This window comes from Synchiropus splendidus, chromosome 2, assembly GCF_027744825.2.
Source record: "Synchiropus splendidus isolate RoL2022-P1 chromosome 2, RoL_Sspl_1.0, whole genome shotgun sequence".
In the NCBI taxonomy this organism is placed as follows: domain Eukaryota; kingdom Metazoa; phylum Chordata; class Actinopteri; order Syngnathiformes; family Callionymidae; genus Synchiropus; species Synchiropus splendidus.
In genome coordinates, this window is record NC_071335.1 from 19,418,541 (window position 1) to 19,432,267 (window position 13,727).

Consider the following 13,727-nt stretch of genomic DNA (forward strand, 5'->3'; position numbering starts at 1 on the left):
TTGTTTTGTTTGTTTCTAAATTAATTTAATTTTCGAGGACGATGTTAGTAATCTGATTGGTTTTAAACGCAATACATTTAGTGTGGACACTCGCCATCGCTGTTGGTAGTTGCTTAGCAACGGCGGTGGTGCCGCAGCGCTGCAGGCCAACCTCGTTATTTGTCTTTACTTGTCATTATATTTAGCAGTCGTGAAGTATGTCGTCCTACAGGGACCCAGATTACCATTTACTGTGCGAGGAAATGCAACACAAAATCGAACTTTTGGGTAAGTTTTGCTGTTAGACAGAAAACACCTAGCTGTTAGCTAGCTACACATGGTTTGTTTGTTTGACTGAAAGTAGCTGAAACTTTAACGATGCAGGTTTTTCAGCTCACCACAATAGCGATTGTGCTTCAATGATATACTGCAATGTATTTGTGATAAGTATTTGTAATAAATGTCAGTAAGGTTTTGGGTTGCAGTAATACAGTTTGTCCACCAGAGCGCGACAGAACAGCGGAGTACGAGAGCTCGCAGGCAGCGATGAAGAAGAACCGAGACCTGATCCGCCAGCTGAGAGAGGACAACAGGACCCTCCACAGGAGACTGGCTGATGTTGTTGCTGACAAGGAAGTATGTTGCTGTTTCAGTCATAATAAAGGAGTGATTTGCCCAATGAACAGCTTCTGTTTGAGATAAGTGAAAATAATGATCACGCACTGAAGTCACTTATTTAGACTTTTCTGTGATTTATTTATTTCGTGGCAGAGCAACAGCGAAGCGCAGCAACGCAAAGCAATGGAAAAAACAAAATGTCTCAACGCCATGAAACATACAACCTTGACTTACCAGAGGCAGCTTGAGGAGCTGAAGAATCAGTATCAAAGAATGAAGCCCAAAGACACCGGCGGTTTGCTGGATGACGCCATGGTACGTGTCACTCACCTTTCCTCTTGAGCTCTTCTATGTGAAGAGGGTTTCGATTTTTCTCTACAGAAACTACGAGATTTGGAGAACAGACTGAAAAAGACTCAGTTGAAAGTCTCTGAGGTGGAGGACTTGAATACGTACTACATGAAAGTCAAAAGGCATCTGGAGGTGATGGAACTCACTTCAAAATATTTTTGCTGTTGCTCATGTTTCTCTCTGCACACCTCCTTACTGAACATTTTGCTTTCTGTCATGGTCCCAAAGGAGGAGAGTGTGTGTTTCCAGAGCCAGCTGGACAACCTGGAAGCAGAGATACTGAAGGACAGACAGGAACTTAGCAACCTGGAGGTCATGAACCAAAAAGCCCAGCTTGCTAAAGAATCAGTGAAGGTGCATGCAAAGCTAGGAAAATAGACTTAGAGTGGAAAAAAAATGTGTAATATGTTCCTTTAATGTCAGACTGAGCTGCAACAGCAGGAAGAACGTCTCTCCAAGGAACGGCAGGAGAGAGAAAAATTTATAGCCGGCTACAACAGGAAGATGGAGGAGCGGAAGGCGCAGGCCTTCAGAGTGGAGAAAAGGGTGAGAGCCACTTTCTGATGAGACGTTTTGAGATGAGGAGGACAGATTTAGCAGTTGTTCATAATGACCACAGGTTCCAAAAACAAACCTCCCGGGTGAGGAGGTGAGCAGTCAGGTGCGCTGCAGGATCAACAGTGATGAAGAAAGAAAGTCCTCCATGCTGGAAACCTTCCAACAGATCAAGGAGGCGACCGGAGTCAAAGATGTCCAGGTTTGCAATTCATGATTCTCTTGTTTTCATCCACAACAACAACAACAACAACGAGAAGGATGTGGCCTTTCTCTCATGTGTTCAACCCTAGGAACTGCTGGAGCGTTTCGTCACACAGAAGGACACTCAGGATCATCTGGAGACAATGAAAGAAGAAAATGTGAGAGTCCTGCTTCAGCTGAAGGAGCAGAGGGACCAACTCAGTCAACAGTTTGAAGATATAAAATATTCTGGGGAGGCACACTTCTCAAGGTGATCCAGATTGTTATGCTGTTGGAAATATTGTGTTATTTTTGTGTTACCAAAACATTCTCACTTATGATCGAGATGAATACAATGTCAAAGTGGCAGCAGAAGATAAGCAATAGAATGAAACTATTATCGGGAATATAGAAGAATGAAAAGTCACAAATTATTAAAAATAGTGTACCAAGTATTAAACATTATCTAATAGAATAGGAATAATAATAATAATAAAGAATAATAGATGTAATAGAAATTTGATATTTGTGGAAAGAAATATATAGTATAGAATTTATATATTATAAAAAAATAGGTATATATCATAATAATACTCATACACACACCAAGGAAATAATGCATAAAAAATAAATAGAACATCAAGTACACGTGAAAAAAATGATTCTAATTAATAAATAAATAGAAAAATATTTTAAATGTGTATTTTTGGAAAAAACAAACAGCAAGAATGATGCTATTGCTAACTTAGTTTTGTTCATGTTTATCAGCTGAATGTGCCGTACATAAAGCCTAGCCCTATTCTTGTATTTAAACTCAGATGAATGGATTTCAAAGAAATGGAAATGTTGTATGAGCGAGTTCTGAAACATCACTTCCACCTACTGTCACTTTCAGATCATACAAACAGAATAAATGTTGGACACTCTTTAGTGCGTTTAATGATGCTTTTCAAGTTAATAGTTTTGAGTCCCAGGTGGTCAGTGGGCGTGACCTATGGGTCATGTCCTAGCTGTTCATAATATTGATTTACCAAGGGTCATTTATAACTTTTATAAGGGAGTTTTAGGGCTGGTCTGTTGTGTGTTCACACTGGAGTCTCGGATTTAGCGCCAGTAGTAGATTTGCTTGTGTCTCTCCGTCAGAGACCAGCAGCTGCTGGAGGAGTGTGAGCATAAACTGCTGGCTCAGCTTCAGAAGAGTCACGCTGTTAAGGAGCAGCTGGACAAGCTGGTCAGGACACATGGCACCATCCGCGCTGGAGTGAAGCACGTCGCAGACAAACTGCAGCATATTTCGCTGGTACTCTTCCACTGCTTTGTTTTTTTTTTTTAGCTCACATGTCAGCCATCTCCTTTTGAGAATGCAGAGTCATGATCTTCCTCAGAGTGGTGACTCCTTGCCTGAGGGGTCGGAGGGCTCTGAGGAGTCGGTGTTGGAGCTGATGGTCCAGTGTGAGAGGAAGCTGAAGGCCCTGCAGGACGAGCTTCAGGGAGAAGACCAGGCCGCCATTTTGAAAGAGATAGAGGAGCAAGAGGTCGGTGCAAGCGTTTTATGTTGGGGTCTTCTTGCGTCCACAAGGTGGTGACACTGAGTGGGGCGTTCAGAGTGACTGGGAGGAGGCCATGGGACAGACCCAGGGCTTGCTGGTGAACTGAGATCTCTCAGTTGAGAGCAAAGTGTGGGCTTTTTTAGAGTAAACACAGTAACACATTTGACTCAACAAAACAATTTTGCTCAGCAAAACTGTGTTTGATTTAAAAAAAAATACTATAGAGTCATATTTATATGATGTTAATCTCATGACTCTATATTCCCGAGTAGTTTTTCATCAAAGTTGAGGAGGAGCTGCCGGATTACAACACGCGGGTCAAGCTGCCGGACGATGACACAGAGGAGCTTCGCCGAGGTGGTGAGTCATGGTGAAAGCATGTGGTTATCCTGGCTTCTATGATTGTAACCGCTCATATCCCAGAGGACGAGAGCGAGGAAGAGGACGCTAACATCGTCACACGGGAGGCCTTGAAGAATCAGTCCCAGCAGATTATTGAGTCCAGGTCCAAGAAGAAGCACTGGGCCAAGAAGGGCAAGTTCTGAAAGGCACGTCGCAGCATGATGGATATGTTTTTGTGATGTAAATTTCAGGTAATTTTATACAGTTAGTCAGTCGTTCAAGACTCTGAAACACCATAACCTCCAGGTTTCACCGGTTCTTGTGAGAATATTTGCCTCTATCTTTGTATACAGGGAATTCTTTACCAAGATTTTGGTTTACTAACACATAAAATAGCCTTGAACTGAAGTTTGTTAAAGAAAAACTCATGATGTTGGGGAATTAAAGGCAGAAGGAGCGGCCTGCTGACTGCAATGGAACAATGTTGGAGAAACATGGATGGCGGAATGAAAGGAGGAGGGTTGGTGGATGCACAGTTAAATAAAATGTAAGGAGAGAGAGCTGAAGTTTAAACATGGATGAAGCACCAAATGATAAACAAAGTAATAAAAAAGGGGACATTAGTAGGAAGGAAAGTGGAGGATGAAAGGGAAAGACGAGAAAAGGCAAGAAAAGGGTGAAAGGCAACTGGACTGAGGGAAAAACAAAGAAGAAAACAGTAAAGAAGTGAAAGAAATGATGATAAATCAATACTAAAGTAGAAGGGACAAAAGGATGAAGAAAGAGTGTAAGAAGAATGTAGATGCCATGGTGATTAAAAGGAGACATGGACAAGGAAGGAGAAAATGGAAATTGAAATATGGAAAATACAGAAAGAATAAAGGAACTACATTAAAATGAAATACAAGATGGTTGGAATAAAGAAAGAAAAAGATGAAAGTGATAAACAATGGAAGACAAAGGAATGGTGTAAGAAAGACATTAGGGGAATGAGGAAAAATGGAATCAATAAATTATAATAAAAATCGGAATTAAAATCTATTCGAACGAGAGATAGTGGAAGGAAAACCGTTGCGGTAGAAATGAAGGAATAAAGGGATGAAGAAAAGGAGATAAAAGACAAGCAAAAAAGGAAAATGATGAAGAGGTAAAGAAGAAAAGAGAAAAAAGAAAAACCCAAATATGAGCAATGAATGAAGTACTGATGAAAATAAAGACAATAAAACAGAGGATGGACTGATGAAAACAATAAGCAATGTGATAAGAACAGGGACAAGTGCGAAGAAGAAAGTGAAACACATTTTTCTGTCAAAAGAGTGGCTGAACTGAGCTGGACAAATAAAGTCTTCTCACTCAAATCTGTGGTGTCATTGTAAAGTGAGCATGTTTCAGAGACACACAACCAGCCAGGATGCATACAGGTTGTTGCTCTGTCAAGACCTGAGTGAACCTTCTCCAGTTGACAGGACCAAAGAGGGGCTTCCTGCCCAGGGTTCCAACCTGCGAAATCCTGAAGTGATCGCCATCGGTTGGACAGAGCCATGTGGCGCTTACAGGAAAGCTTCATCTGTGGAAGGAAGTTTGGGTTCATGTAACCTTTCTTGTCTTTTTTACAAGATCAAAGTGACAGATTTATCAACAAAGTCATCGCTGCACCGGGCAAATATAAGTAAATGTTGTAATGATAACAAGCATAAACGGCTAGAGGTCGGTGTAGAGCCTGTATTTTGTTTCTTCCTGCTGGAGTAATTTACAGGCTGCTGAAATGGCGGGCACCCAGGATCCACACAAACATGCGCAATGCGAGGAGATGCAGAGGAAAATTGAACTTCTGGGTAAATTCCAATGAACAATTCCTTCATAATTGAATGTTCTTTGAATTGTTTACAAAAACACAACATCAGTGGATATAGTGGCACTTTAGTTCACACTTGCATCTTGTTGTGATGTATTAGCGATGTTCATGGAACCCTCCACGTGCCTTGAACGTGCTCCCTTGCGCACTAGTCCATCGGAAAGATAAAGGCATGACAGCCTGTGTCTTCCAGAGCGCGACAGAACCGCAGAATATGAGACGTCACAGGCTCTTCTGAAGAAGAAGAAAGACAACATCCGCCAGCTGAGGGAAGAGAACAGGAAGCTCTATAAGAAAGTTATAGAATCTGATTTTGACCCCTCGGTGGGTAACACACACACACACACACACACACACACACACACACAGAGTTTAAATACATTCTAAAGCTGTTTTAGAGTTGGTGTTTTACTGGTGCCAAAACTGTCTGATCATGGTTCGAAAACAAAATAGAACACAACGACATGTCAATCTTAAACCAAATTTTTAATTTGTCTATATAAAAATCAAATAAAAAATATTACATCAAAAGTTTGAATAAAATCAAAATCAAGTTTTAATCTGAATCGTAAATCTAAATAAAATTTAAGTTTTAATGGATATTAAATCTAAATTTAAAAAATGAAACTATAAAAGCTATATAAAACAGTAAATCTAAATCTGGAATTTTTACTCAATTTCTCAATTTAGATATATCTAAAAAAAAAAATGTAAGTCTAATTACAACTCCATTGCCATGAAAGCTGGCAATCTTTTAACCCGGTTAACCTGGTGAGTGTGCGTAACTTGCAGTCTTCTACAGTGGAGTGTAGCACATCATCTCCACCTGTCGGTCAAAAGGTAGAATTACCATTCGTAAGAGGGGCCATATACCACTCATCCCTCAGATCAGCCGAGACAAACTGGTGCGCAAGATCATGGAGAAAACAAATCGCCTCAACGCCATGAAGCACAGAAATAAGACCTGGAAGAGCCAGCTGGAGAATATGAAGAAGGAGTACCAGAGGATGAAGCCCAAAGGCAACCTCGGTCTGCCCGACGATGCCATGGTAAGTTGCCCTAAAACTCTCTTGTGACCACCGATCATAGTGTTCAATGAGGGCAGCGTCTTTGATGTCTCTGCTCTCAGAAACTTCGTGATTTGGACACCAGACTGAAGAAAACTCAGCTGAAAATCGACGAGGCTGAAGACTTGCAAACCTACTACATGAAGGTCAAGAGACACCTACAGGTGAAAGAGGACTGGGCCATCATAAATGATAATTCAAATGAACGACAATCCAGGAGTTTGAAGCTTCGGTTCCCCACTGACCACCATGCTGACAGCTGGCTCCTCCAGTTCCTGTGAGCCCCTCTCAGATTTTCTTGCATCTCTAACCTTCTTATTTGCTCATGGCCAGGAGGAGAGTGTCTGCTTCCAGAGCCAACTGGACAGTCTGCAAGACGAGATCACTCGGGACAAAAAGGAGCTGACAAGCTTGGAGGTCATGAACAAGAAAGCCCAGATGGCTAAAGACACCGTGAAGGTGAACTTCTGTTACCGCTCTTTTATCTATGCATTATGATCCTTGAAAGTTATACCATCATTATCGCAGGCTGAGTTGCAACAGCAGGAGGAGCTTCTCTCCAAAGAGCGACAAGAGCGGGATAATTTCATAGCAAGCTACAACAGGAAGATCGAGGAGAGGAAGGCTCGAGCCAGACGACAAGCCAAAAAGGTGAGACGTGACCCTGGGTGTTCATCATAACAAGGATTCTGTATTTGTCATGCAGTATATTGGAGTTGATTCATTTGCTCCGCGCAGAACCAAAGAGGAAGTGCTGCGTCTGATGACATGGTCACCACTTGGGAGGAAGATAAAAACACAGCCGTGCTAGAGACTTTCCAGCAGATCAAAGAGGCTATTGGAGTCAGGGACGCTGAGGTCTGAAGCTGCCAAAATAATGTTCTGCTCCACCTCAAAGTGTGCTTTGTGTAAACCAACGTTTTCTACCAGGATCTGGTTCAGAAGTTTAGCTCTCAAAAGAAAACCCAGGAGCATCTGGAGAAGATGAAGGAAGAGAGCGTGAAAGTGCTCATGCATCTGAAGAGGCGGAGGGAGCAGCTGCTCCAGCAGTTTGAAGACATGAAGAATGCTGAAGAAGCAGACAACTCCAGGTCACACAATACTCATTTAACAAAAGCAAAACTCCCACCAGCGAATCAACCAATGAACATTTCTCATTTAAACTTATGATGATTCAGAGTTGTTAAGTCCAGACTTGAAGTCACCATCAGTGAGCAGCAGTATGGTTTCATGCCAAGACAGAGCACCACCGTTGTTTGCATTCAGGATATTGGTCCAGAAGCTCAGAAGGAATTGCATCTGCCGAACACTTAGTTCCTAGAGCAGTAATGTTTGAGCATGTCTGGAGCATTGTGGAAGAGGATGGTGCAGGACACGTATGAGGACAGTGAGACAGGGGTGAGGTACACTATAGTACTATTACAGAAGAGATCAGCTCCTTGCAACAGACCAGGCTAGGGAAGAGCCACCTAAGGAACATGTTTGCTGATGATGTAGTGATCTGTAGTGAGCAAAGGTGGTGATGTGAAGGAAAGAGATGAAGATTTTAAAAGTATTTTGGGGTCAGACATTGGATAAAAGAGCAGGCAGGGTAAAACAGAGTGAAGAGAAAGACAACACACATTTATTGTATGAAGATATGTAAGAAGATAGGTGTGTAATGTGACTTTGTAAATCATGCCGCAAGTGAGTGTGTTGTCCATAACAGTGCTGTACATATTTAGTTAGCGTTGTCATCACATGACCAGCATCTTAGTCTGGCTATCCACACATGATAGAGGTATGTTGATGACAATATTTCATTGACAAAAACAGAACAATTGGTGCAGACGTTCACTGCCTGTGGCATGAATTGCCGTGTAAACTCAATCGTCACAGCGCGTCTCTAGTAAAATAAAACAAGTGAAAGATGCAAGAAAGGTTTGTGAAATGAAATGTTTGTGCGTTTCCCAGAGAGCTGCGGAGTCTGGAGGAGAGCGAGCAGAATCTGCTGGTTGAGGTCCAAAGGTTCGATGCGGCCACTGACCAGCGGGACAAGGTTTTCAAAATCCTCAGCACTGTTCGGGCCGGAGTGCGGCACATCGCAGACAAACTTCAACAAGTTCCACTTGTAAACCTCAACAACAAGGCAGTGTACTCAGCCACTGGTTTGTTACTTGAACACTTGTGGTTGGACCCGCAGGTGCAGGAGGTTTACCCCGAAGTGTCTCCGGACTCAGACCAGTACGTGTTGGTGCAGATGATCCAATGTGAGATGAAGCTGAAACTACTACAAGGGGAACTTGAAGGAGAAGATGAGGCTGACATTTTGAGGGAGATGGAAGAACAAAAGGTGAGACTCTCTAGAAGTCATGTGACTGCTGTGTTGCTGGGTATCATTTGCCAGGAATGTTATAATCTCCTCCTGTTTTGGTGCAGTTCTTCATGAAAGTAGAAGAGGACCTGCCGGATGAGAACACACGAGCGAGGCTGCCTGATGACGAGACGCTTGAGATTCATGAAGAGGGTGAGTTGGAGGGCAAAAACAGGAACACACGTTGACCTTTGACCATTGCCCCTCATTCAAAATGTCTCTGGTTGTACTCCAGAGGTTGAAAGTGACGAGGAAGACGCTAACATTGTCACCAAGGAGGAACTGAAGAACAGGTCCAATCAGATCATCGAGGCCAAGTCACAGATAAAACATCGTTCCACAAATGGTTCGTACAAGTATTCAAAATATCTTCTCAGCGGCCATTCATTTTACAAACTGATCATTTGTGTTTTAATGGACTAATCATTGGAAATTTGTCTCTTACTTATATAGAAGTCGGAATCAGCCGTTATCTTGGGGGTGAAGCTTTAGAGGACCATCTGAGTGGAGTCAAAAATACAGGCGATAAATGAGACAGGATGTGAAGAAGCACCACGGGGACAAGGAAGGAGCCCTGTGGAACACCACGAGAGAAAAGTTGAATCATCTGGCACTTTGATCAACAGAGTGTGCACAATGTATTTGTCCAGCCAAAAATATATATCTGGCAACGTGAAGTTTTAGGAACAATTCAACTTGAAACAATGTATTCTAAATGTTTTCAGCTACACAAACACTAGCAGTTTGTGTGAAGTATCACTCTCAAAACCTTCAACAGGTGGGAACATACAGTATATAGATTTGCCTGGTTCCAAATACCACATGACGTCATTAGTCATTGATTTACTGTAGAAGTATTGTAATGTTTTCAGTCATAGCAGGAGTAGTTTTTTTTTCAGTTCCATTCATTGTCACTTACTCGTGGCTCCTCGCAGTTTACATACTCTATTTGCTTCATCATTGATAAAGATCAAGATGGAGCAGAGTGAAAAACAGTTCTGGTTTCGGCCTCAATTGTGTTTTTGTTCACATTTCTTTTTGCAAACAGATGCCCCTTATTTTTTTTTATATAGTTATGGTTTTAAAGCTGAATGTGGATGCATCTGTTTTTTGTTTTTTTTAATGTAATTTTTTAAAAATGTATTCGTGTCATGATTTTTATGCTCTTGTTGGCCATCCAAGTAATTTCTGCCACAGCTTTATGATTTTTAGGTTAAAAATAAATAAGTAAATAATAATTAAATACATTATGGTGTTCAGCCCTATTGTCACTAAGTTCCTTTTTTTTCCTCTGTATATTTCCATCGTATCTTCTTTGTTAGTCTACATTATATATTAGTTTTTGCCACATCTCTGCTACTTAACTAATTTTGGCTCTGTACAAACTGTCCATTGAGAAAACCAAACAGTAGCCGTTGAACATCTTGGTTGTTTGTAATGTACTGAGTGTATTTTCATCAGGTTCTATGTGACATTATTTCCTCTTAGCTTCCTGATCGATTCGGCATCAACCTTTGTATTTTTCACGGGTAAATTGAGTTCCATTTCTCGGTGTGACTCAGAACCTGAGGTGACGTTCTGTGGACGACCGCAGCAACACCTTAAAGCACTTGTGCTATGTGCTGCTTCCAGTCCTGTCCTTGTCCTGCCACTCTGCCCAAACAAGTTGATGGACCTGTTTTTAACACTTGACTTCACGCTAAATCAAACGTACAGCCTCCCCAATGTCCTTGTGCAAAGTCCAAGAATGTTCTGTACCTTTTGTGGTGAAGCTCATTATTTTCTTATCTACCTGTTCTCAGTAAAATCCTGTTTGAAAATATGTTGTTGGTGTTTAAGCTCTCCAAATTATTGCTGCAGAATTGTTTTATATTGTTTGTTTGTCGTTGTTTTTCCCTTGTTGTTACCTCACATGTATTAAATTATAAATAATATCTGTATTTAATATTAATAATATCAATTACTTTTTTGTTCTTGTTTTTTTAATGCTGTTAGTAAAATGCAACTTAAGTGTCTTTTGTATATTTATCTTGAATGACAAAGTACTTTAATTTAATTCAGAATGTGCCCATCTAATGTTAAGTTTGTGGAATGATATAAAATTACAAATTGATGTGAAACACTTCCACATAAAAAAATAAAAACTTATTTGGTGTTAGAAAAACAGCCTGTGGTTTAGACATAAGTCTTTCATGAATATTTAACATTGTTTATTTTATTTATTACTTCGTCCTGCGTTAATGACGTCGCCCAGTCCACTCCCAATTGTTGACGCCTGTTTCACCATGTTTCTCCCATCTTACCCTATTTTAGCGCTTCTGAAATGTTAGACTCATGATCATATACATTGTTTACCTATTTTTTTTCCTCAATTCAAGCAAGCAATTGTGCTAGAATGTCGTGAAAGATAACTGATCGTGTCTATAGGGATTCGGTTTGATGACGTCACGGCGTGAATGACAGGAAGCGACATGAGGCGGAATAAAGCCTTATGAATCACTGCGGAACATTCCGTCACTTGAGGAATGTAGCCTGAGGAGGGAGGAGGGAATTCTCTGGCTCACACACCCACATGCTGCTCAGCATCACTGTCCTCCACACCGATCTCGCTCAGTCACGCTGTGTCATCTGCGCCTCTTCTCTACGACCTGGGCTTCTGCCGCTCGGAACACGGACCGGGCCACACCACCTCACTTCAACAGCTGAGTTGCTTTATTTACTTGGTCAGGTTTTAGGGTTTTTTTTTTATCGTCGTGTTAATGCTACGCTAATGCAGTTTTTCACTGACTTATATGGATGCTTTAGCCAAAAAAATGCAACATGCAAAACGTGTCCAGTTTTGTACTTTTCCTTTTGTTATTTTCAGTTATTTTATCTGTTACTTGAAACCTGCATGTGTGGCTCCATACCACAGTATGGTGGGCTTATTTGCTTTACATGACATTAAGGTCTGAGTTATTTGTTTATCAGTTGGTGATCAGTCAGTCAGAGATCAGCTGATCTGCTGGGAGCCGGTGAGAACCTGGGGCCAACTCCAGGCCAAAGATAACAGCACAGAAGAGAAGGATTGCGGTCCACCTCAAGGCTGCTCTGGGTCAGGGATGCTCTAAGCTTAGTTCTACAGACTGCAGAGCCTTCAGTGAATGTATATGCATTGTTTGACCCATGTCTTGGACTGAGTCTAAAATTTCGATTGAATTGAGTTGGACACTCGGGTGTATTTTACGACAACACTGTCCTTCAGCAGCATGACTGTGTCTCAGTCTGGTGTCATTCTGAGCCCATATGCAAACAACAGCTGCACTGAGAAAAAAGGACTTAACTCAAAAGTGTAGTATTTTCTGCTCTGTTTCACCATCTTTTGCTATGAAACTTTGGGACTTTGAAGTTTGGACAAAGACCGCTTTTTAGTGGGTATTTCCTGAATGTGATAACAGGACTTTTTGAAAGGCTTGCAGTTGCAAGTGTGTGCTGTGTTCTTTTGATCCCAAAAATCTTGTTATGGCTGCTGAAAACCACAACGGGTCTGTAACAAACTGCTCTCACGCTCTCCCTCTCAGATGATGCAGCCGGCGCGGGGGTGATCTGACGTGCGGTGTGGGCAGAGAGCCTGATAGCGTGGGAGATGAAGACTGTCCTGCCAGTGTGTGGAGGAGACTCCTACGGCTTCCGTTCCAGGATGAAAAAGCTTTTATGGCACCGGCCCAGTCACTTGGTGGACTTGAATATGGACGCCGAGACTGGAGTCTGGCTCAGGAGTTTCCAGCTCCTGGATACTGACGGCCAGTGTGAGGTAAGCCAAAGCTGTAGGGTTTTCATGTGACAGGAGTCAGAGCTATCAGTTTACTTCAGGGACACTCAGATGTTGCAGGTGTTTGCCTGTTCTCTAACTAGTGAAGTGCTCATTCACGCAGGGTCAGAAGAAAAAGGCAGCTTAGATTCAACAGCTCTACTGCCTCTAAAAAAAAACCAAAAAAAAAAACCGGACACATAAAAAATTATTTTTACATACGTGGAATGCTTTGTATGCAAAGGAATTTCCAACGGACCTTAACCCGTGAACAGGACTTTGACACAGTTTTTTTCTGCTTCAGTTCACCATTATTTTTATTTGAAACACATCTATTTACTTGAAAATACAGTGGTAGAGTGAGCATAATGGGACGAGCATGGAAAAATAATGGATTAAAGTTTCTTTCCCCTTAGTTTGATACCTTTCCACAGTTGAAGACTAACACTGGATAAGATCTGTTTTGGCGTGATATGTGACATAACTCTAGAGATGAATAAGTGAATAAGACTTTCCTTCACGAAGCTGTCAGGCAACTTCCATTTACACATATGGGCGTGACCACTTTTTGACCTTTGAGTATGGTTTCTAAGTAATGTTATTGCACAATATTTGTAGCGCATTTACAGATGAATGAGATGCAAAAAACACACGTTCATTAAAAAATGTACTTTTTATTTTTTATTGTAACAAAGAAAGGGGGCGTATAGTTCTTTAATTTCCTGGTGTGATCTTGTTCTTGTGTCGGGTGACTTTTAATCTTTTTGATACTTCTGGGTGTGCGGAGGTTGACAGCGAGAATGCAATGTCCTTGTTGTGGTTTCTCCGCCGTACATTTGGATCCTAGGACGGGCATGTGGTGATGGTGGTTTGGCATCACCTGTCAACCACCACATCATCATTCATGTGTCTAATGAGTCGTAATTGGGACAGTTTCTCTTCCTCCTCGTTTACTGGATGAGTGAGGGACAAAGATGCTGCAGACGTGGGGGGGAAACCCATTAGAGGAACTGAGACCTCATTCTTTGTGAGGCCCATTAAAACTTGCTCTTGTGTGTTTTGTTTATGCCCAGAGTTTTAGCAT

At 41.6% G+C, this 13,727-nt stretch overlaps 3 protein-coding genes across 7 annotated transcripts in view; all 3 read left to right on the plus strand.

Annotated features, from left to right (window-relative positions):
• Positions 1–13,727, plus strand: part of LOC128753490 (ral guanine nucleotide dissociation stimulator-like 1) — a 30,855-nt gene that overhangs the window by 1,757 nt on the left and 15,371 nt on the right. The window contains exons 1-2 of one of the 2 annotated variants that reach the window (XM_053855240.1): positions 11,364–11,554; positions 12,414–12,646. In XM_053855240.1, coding sequence (XP_053711215.1) covers positions 12,479–12,646 — 168 coding nt within the window. In that variant the 5' untranslated portion in view covers positions 11,364–11,554; positions 12,414–12,478. Of the gene's footprint in view, positions 1–11,363; positions 11,555–12,413; positions 12,647–13,727 lie in introns of those variants that run through there. The other variant, XM_053855241.1, reaches the window with a different exon arrangement.
• LOC128753492 (outer dynein arm-docking complex subunit 3-like) lies at positions 63–4,807 on the plus strand. Its single transcript, XM_053855248.1, has 12 exons — positions 63–267; positions 485–615; positions 751–912; positions 979–1,080; positions 1,177–1,302; positions 1,372–1,494; positions 1,568–1,705; positions 1,797–1,957; positions 2,830–2,986; positions 3,072–3,221; positions 3,509–3,596; positions 3,660–4,807. The coding sequence occupies exons 1-12, from the start codon at positions 198–200 to the stop codon at positions 3,779–3,781; spliced, it is 1,530 nt and encodes a 509-aa protein (XP_053711223.1). The 5' UTR covers positions 63–197; the 3' UTR covers positions 3,782–4,807.
• Positions 5,282–10,895, plus strand: LOC128753491 (outer dynein arm-docking complex subunit 3-like). 4 transcript variants are annotated; one of them, XM_053855244.1, is made up of 13 exons: positions 5,282–5,413; positions 5,627–5,757; positions 6,321–6,482; positions 6,563–6,664; positions 6,834–6,959; positions 7,029–7,151; positions 7,239–7,358; positions 7,431–7,591; positions 8,454–8,610; positions 8,683–8,832; positions 8,919–9,006; positions 9,089–9,199; positions 9,307–10,895. In XM_053855244.1, exons 1-13 carry the CDS (start codon positions 5,344–5,346, stop codon positions 9,384–9,386), a joined length of 1,581 nt encoding a protein of 526 aa, XP_053711219.1. In that variant the 5' UTR covers positions 5,282–5,343; the 3' UTR covers positions 9,387–10,895. The 4 variants fall into 4 exon arrangements, with proteins under 4 accessions (XP_053711219.1, XP_053711221.1, XP_053711222.1 ...); XM_053855246.1 differs by having other exon boundaries at positions 5,285–5,413; positions 5,613–5,757; XM_053855247.1 differs by having other exon boundaries at positions 5,285–5,413; positions 5,613–5,757; positions 6,326–6,482.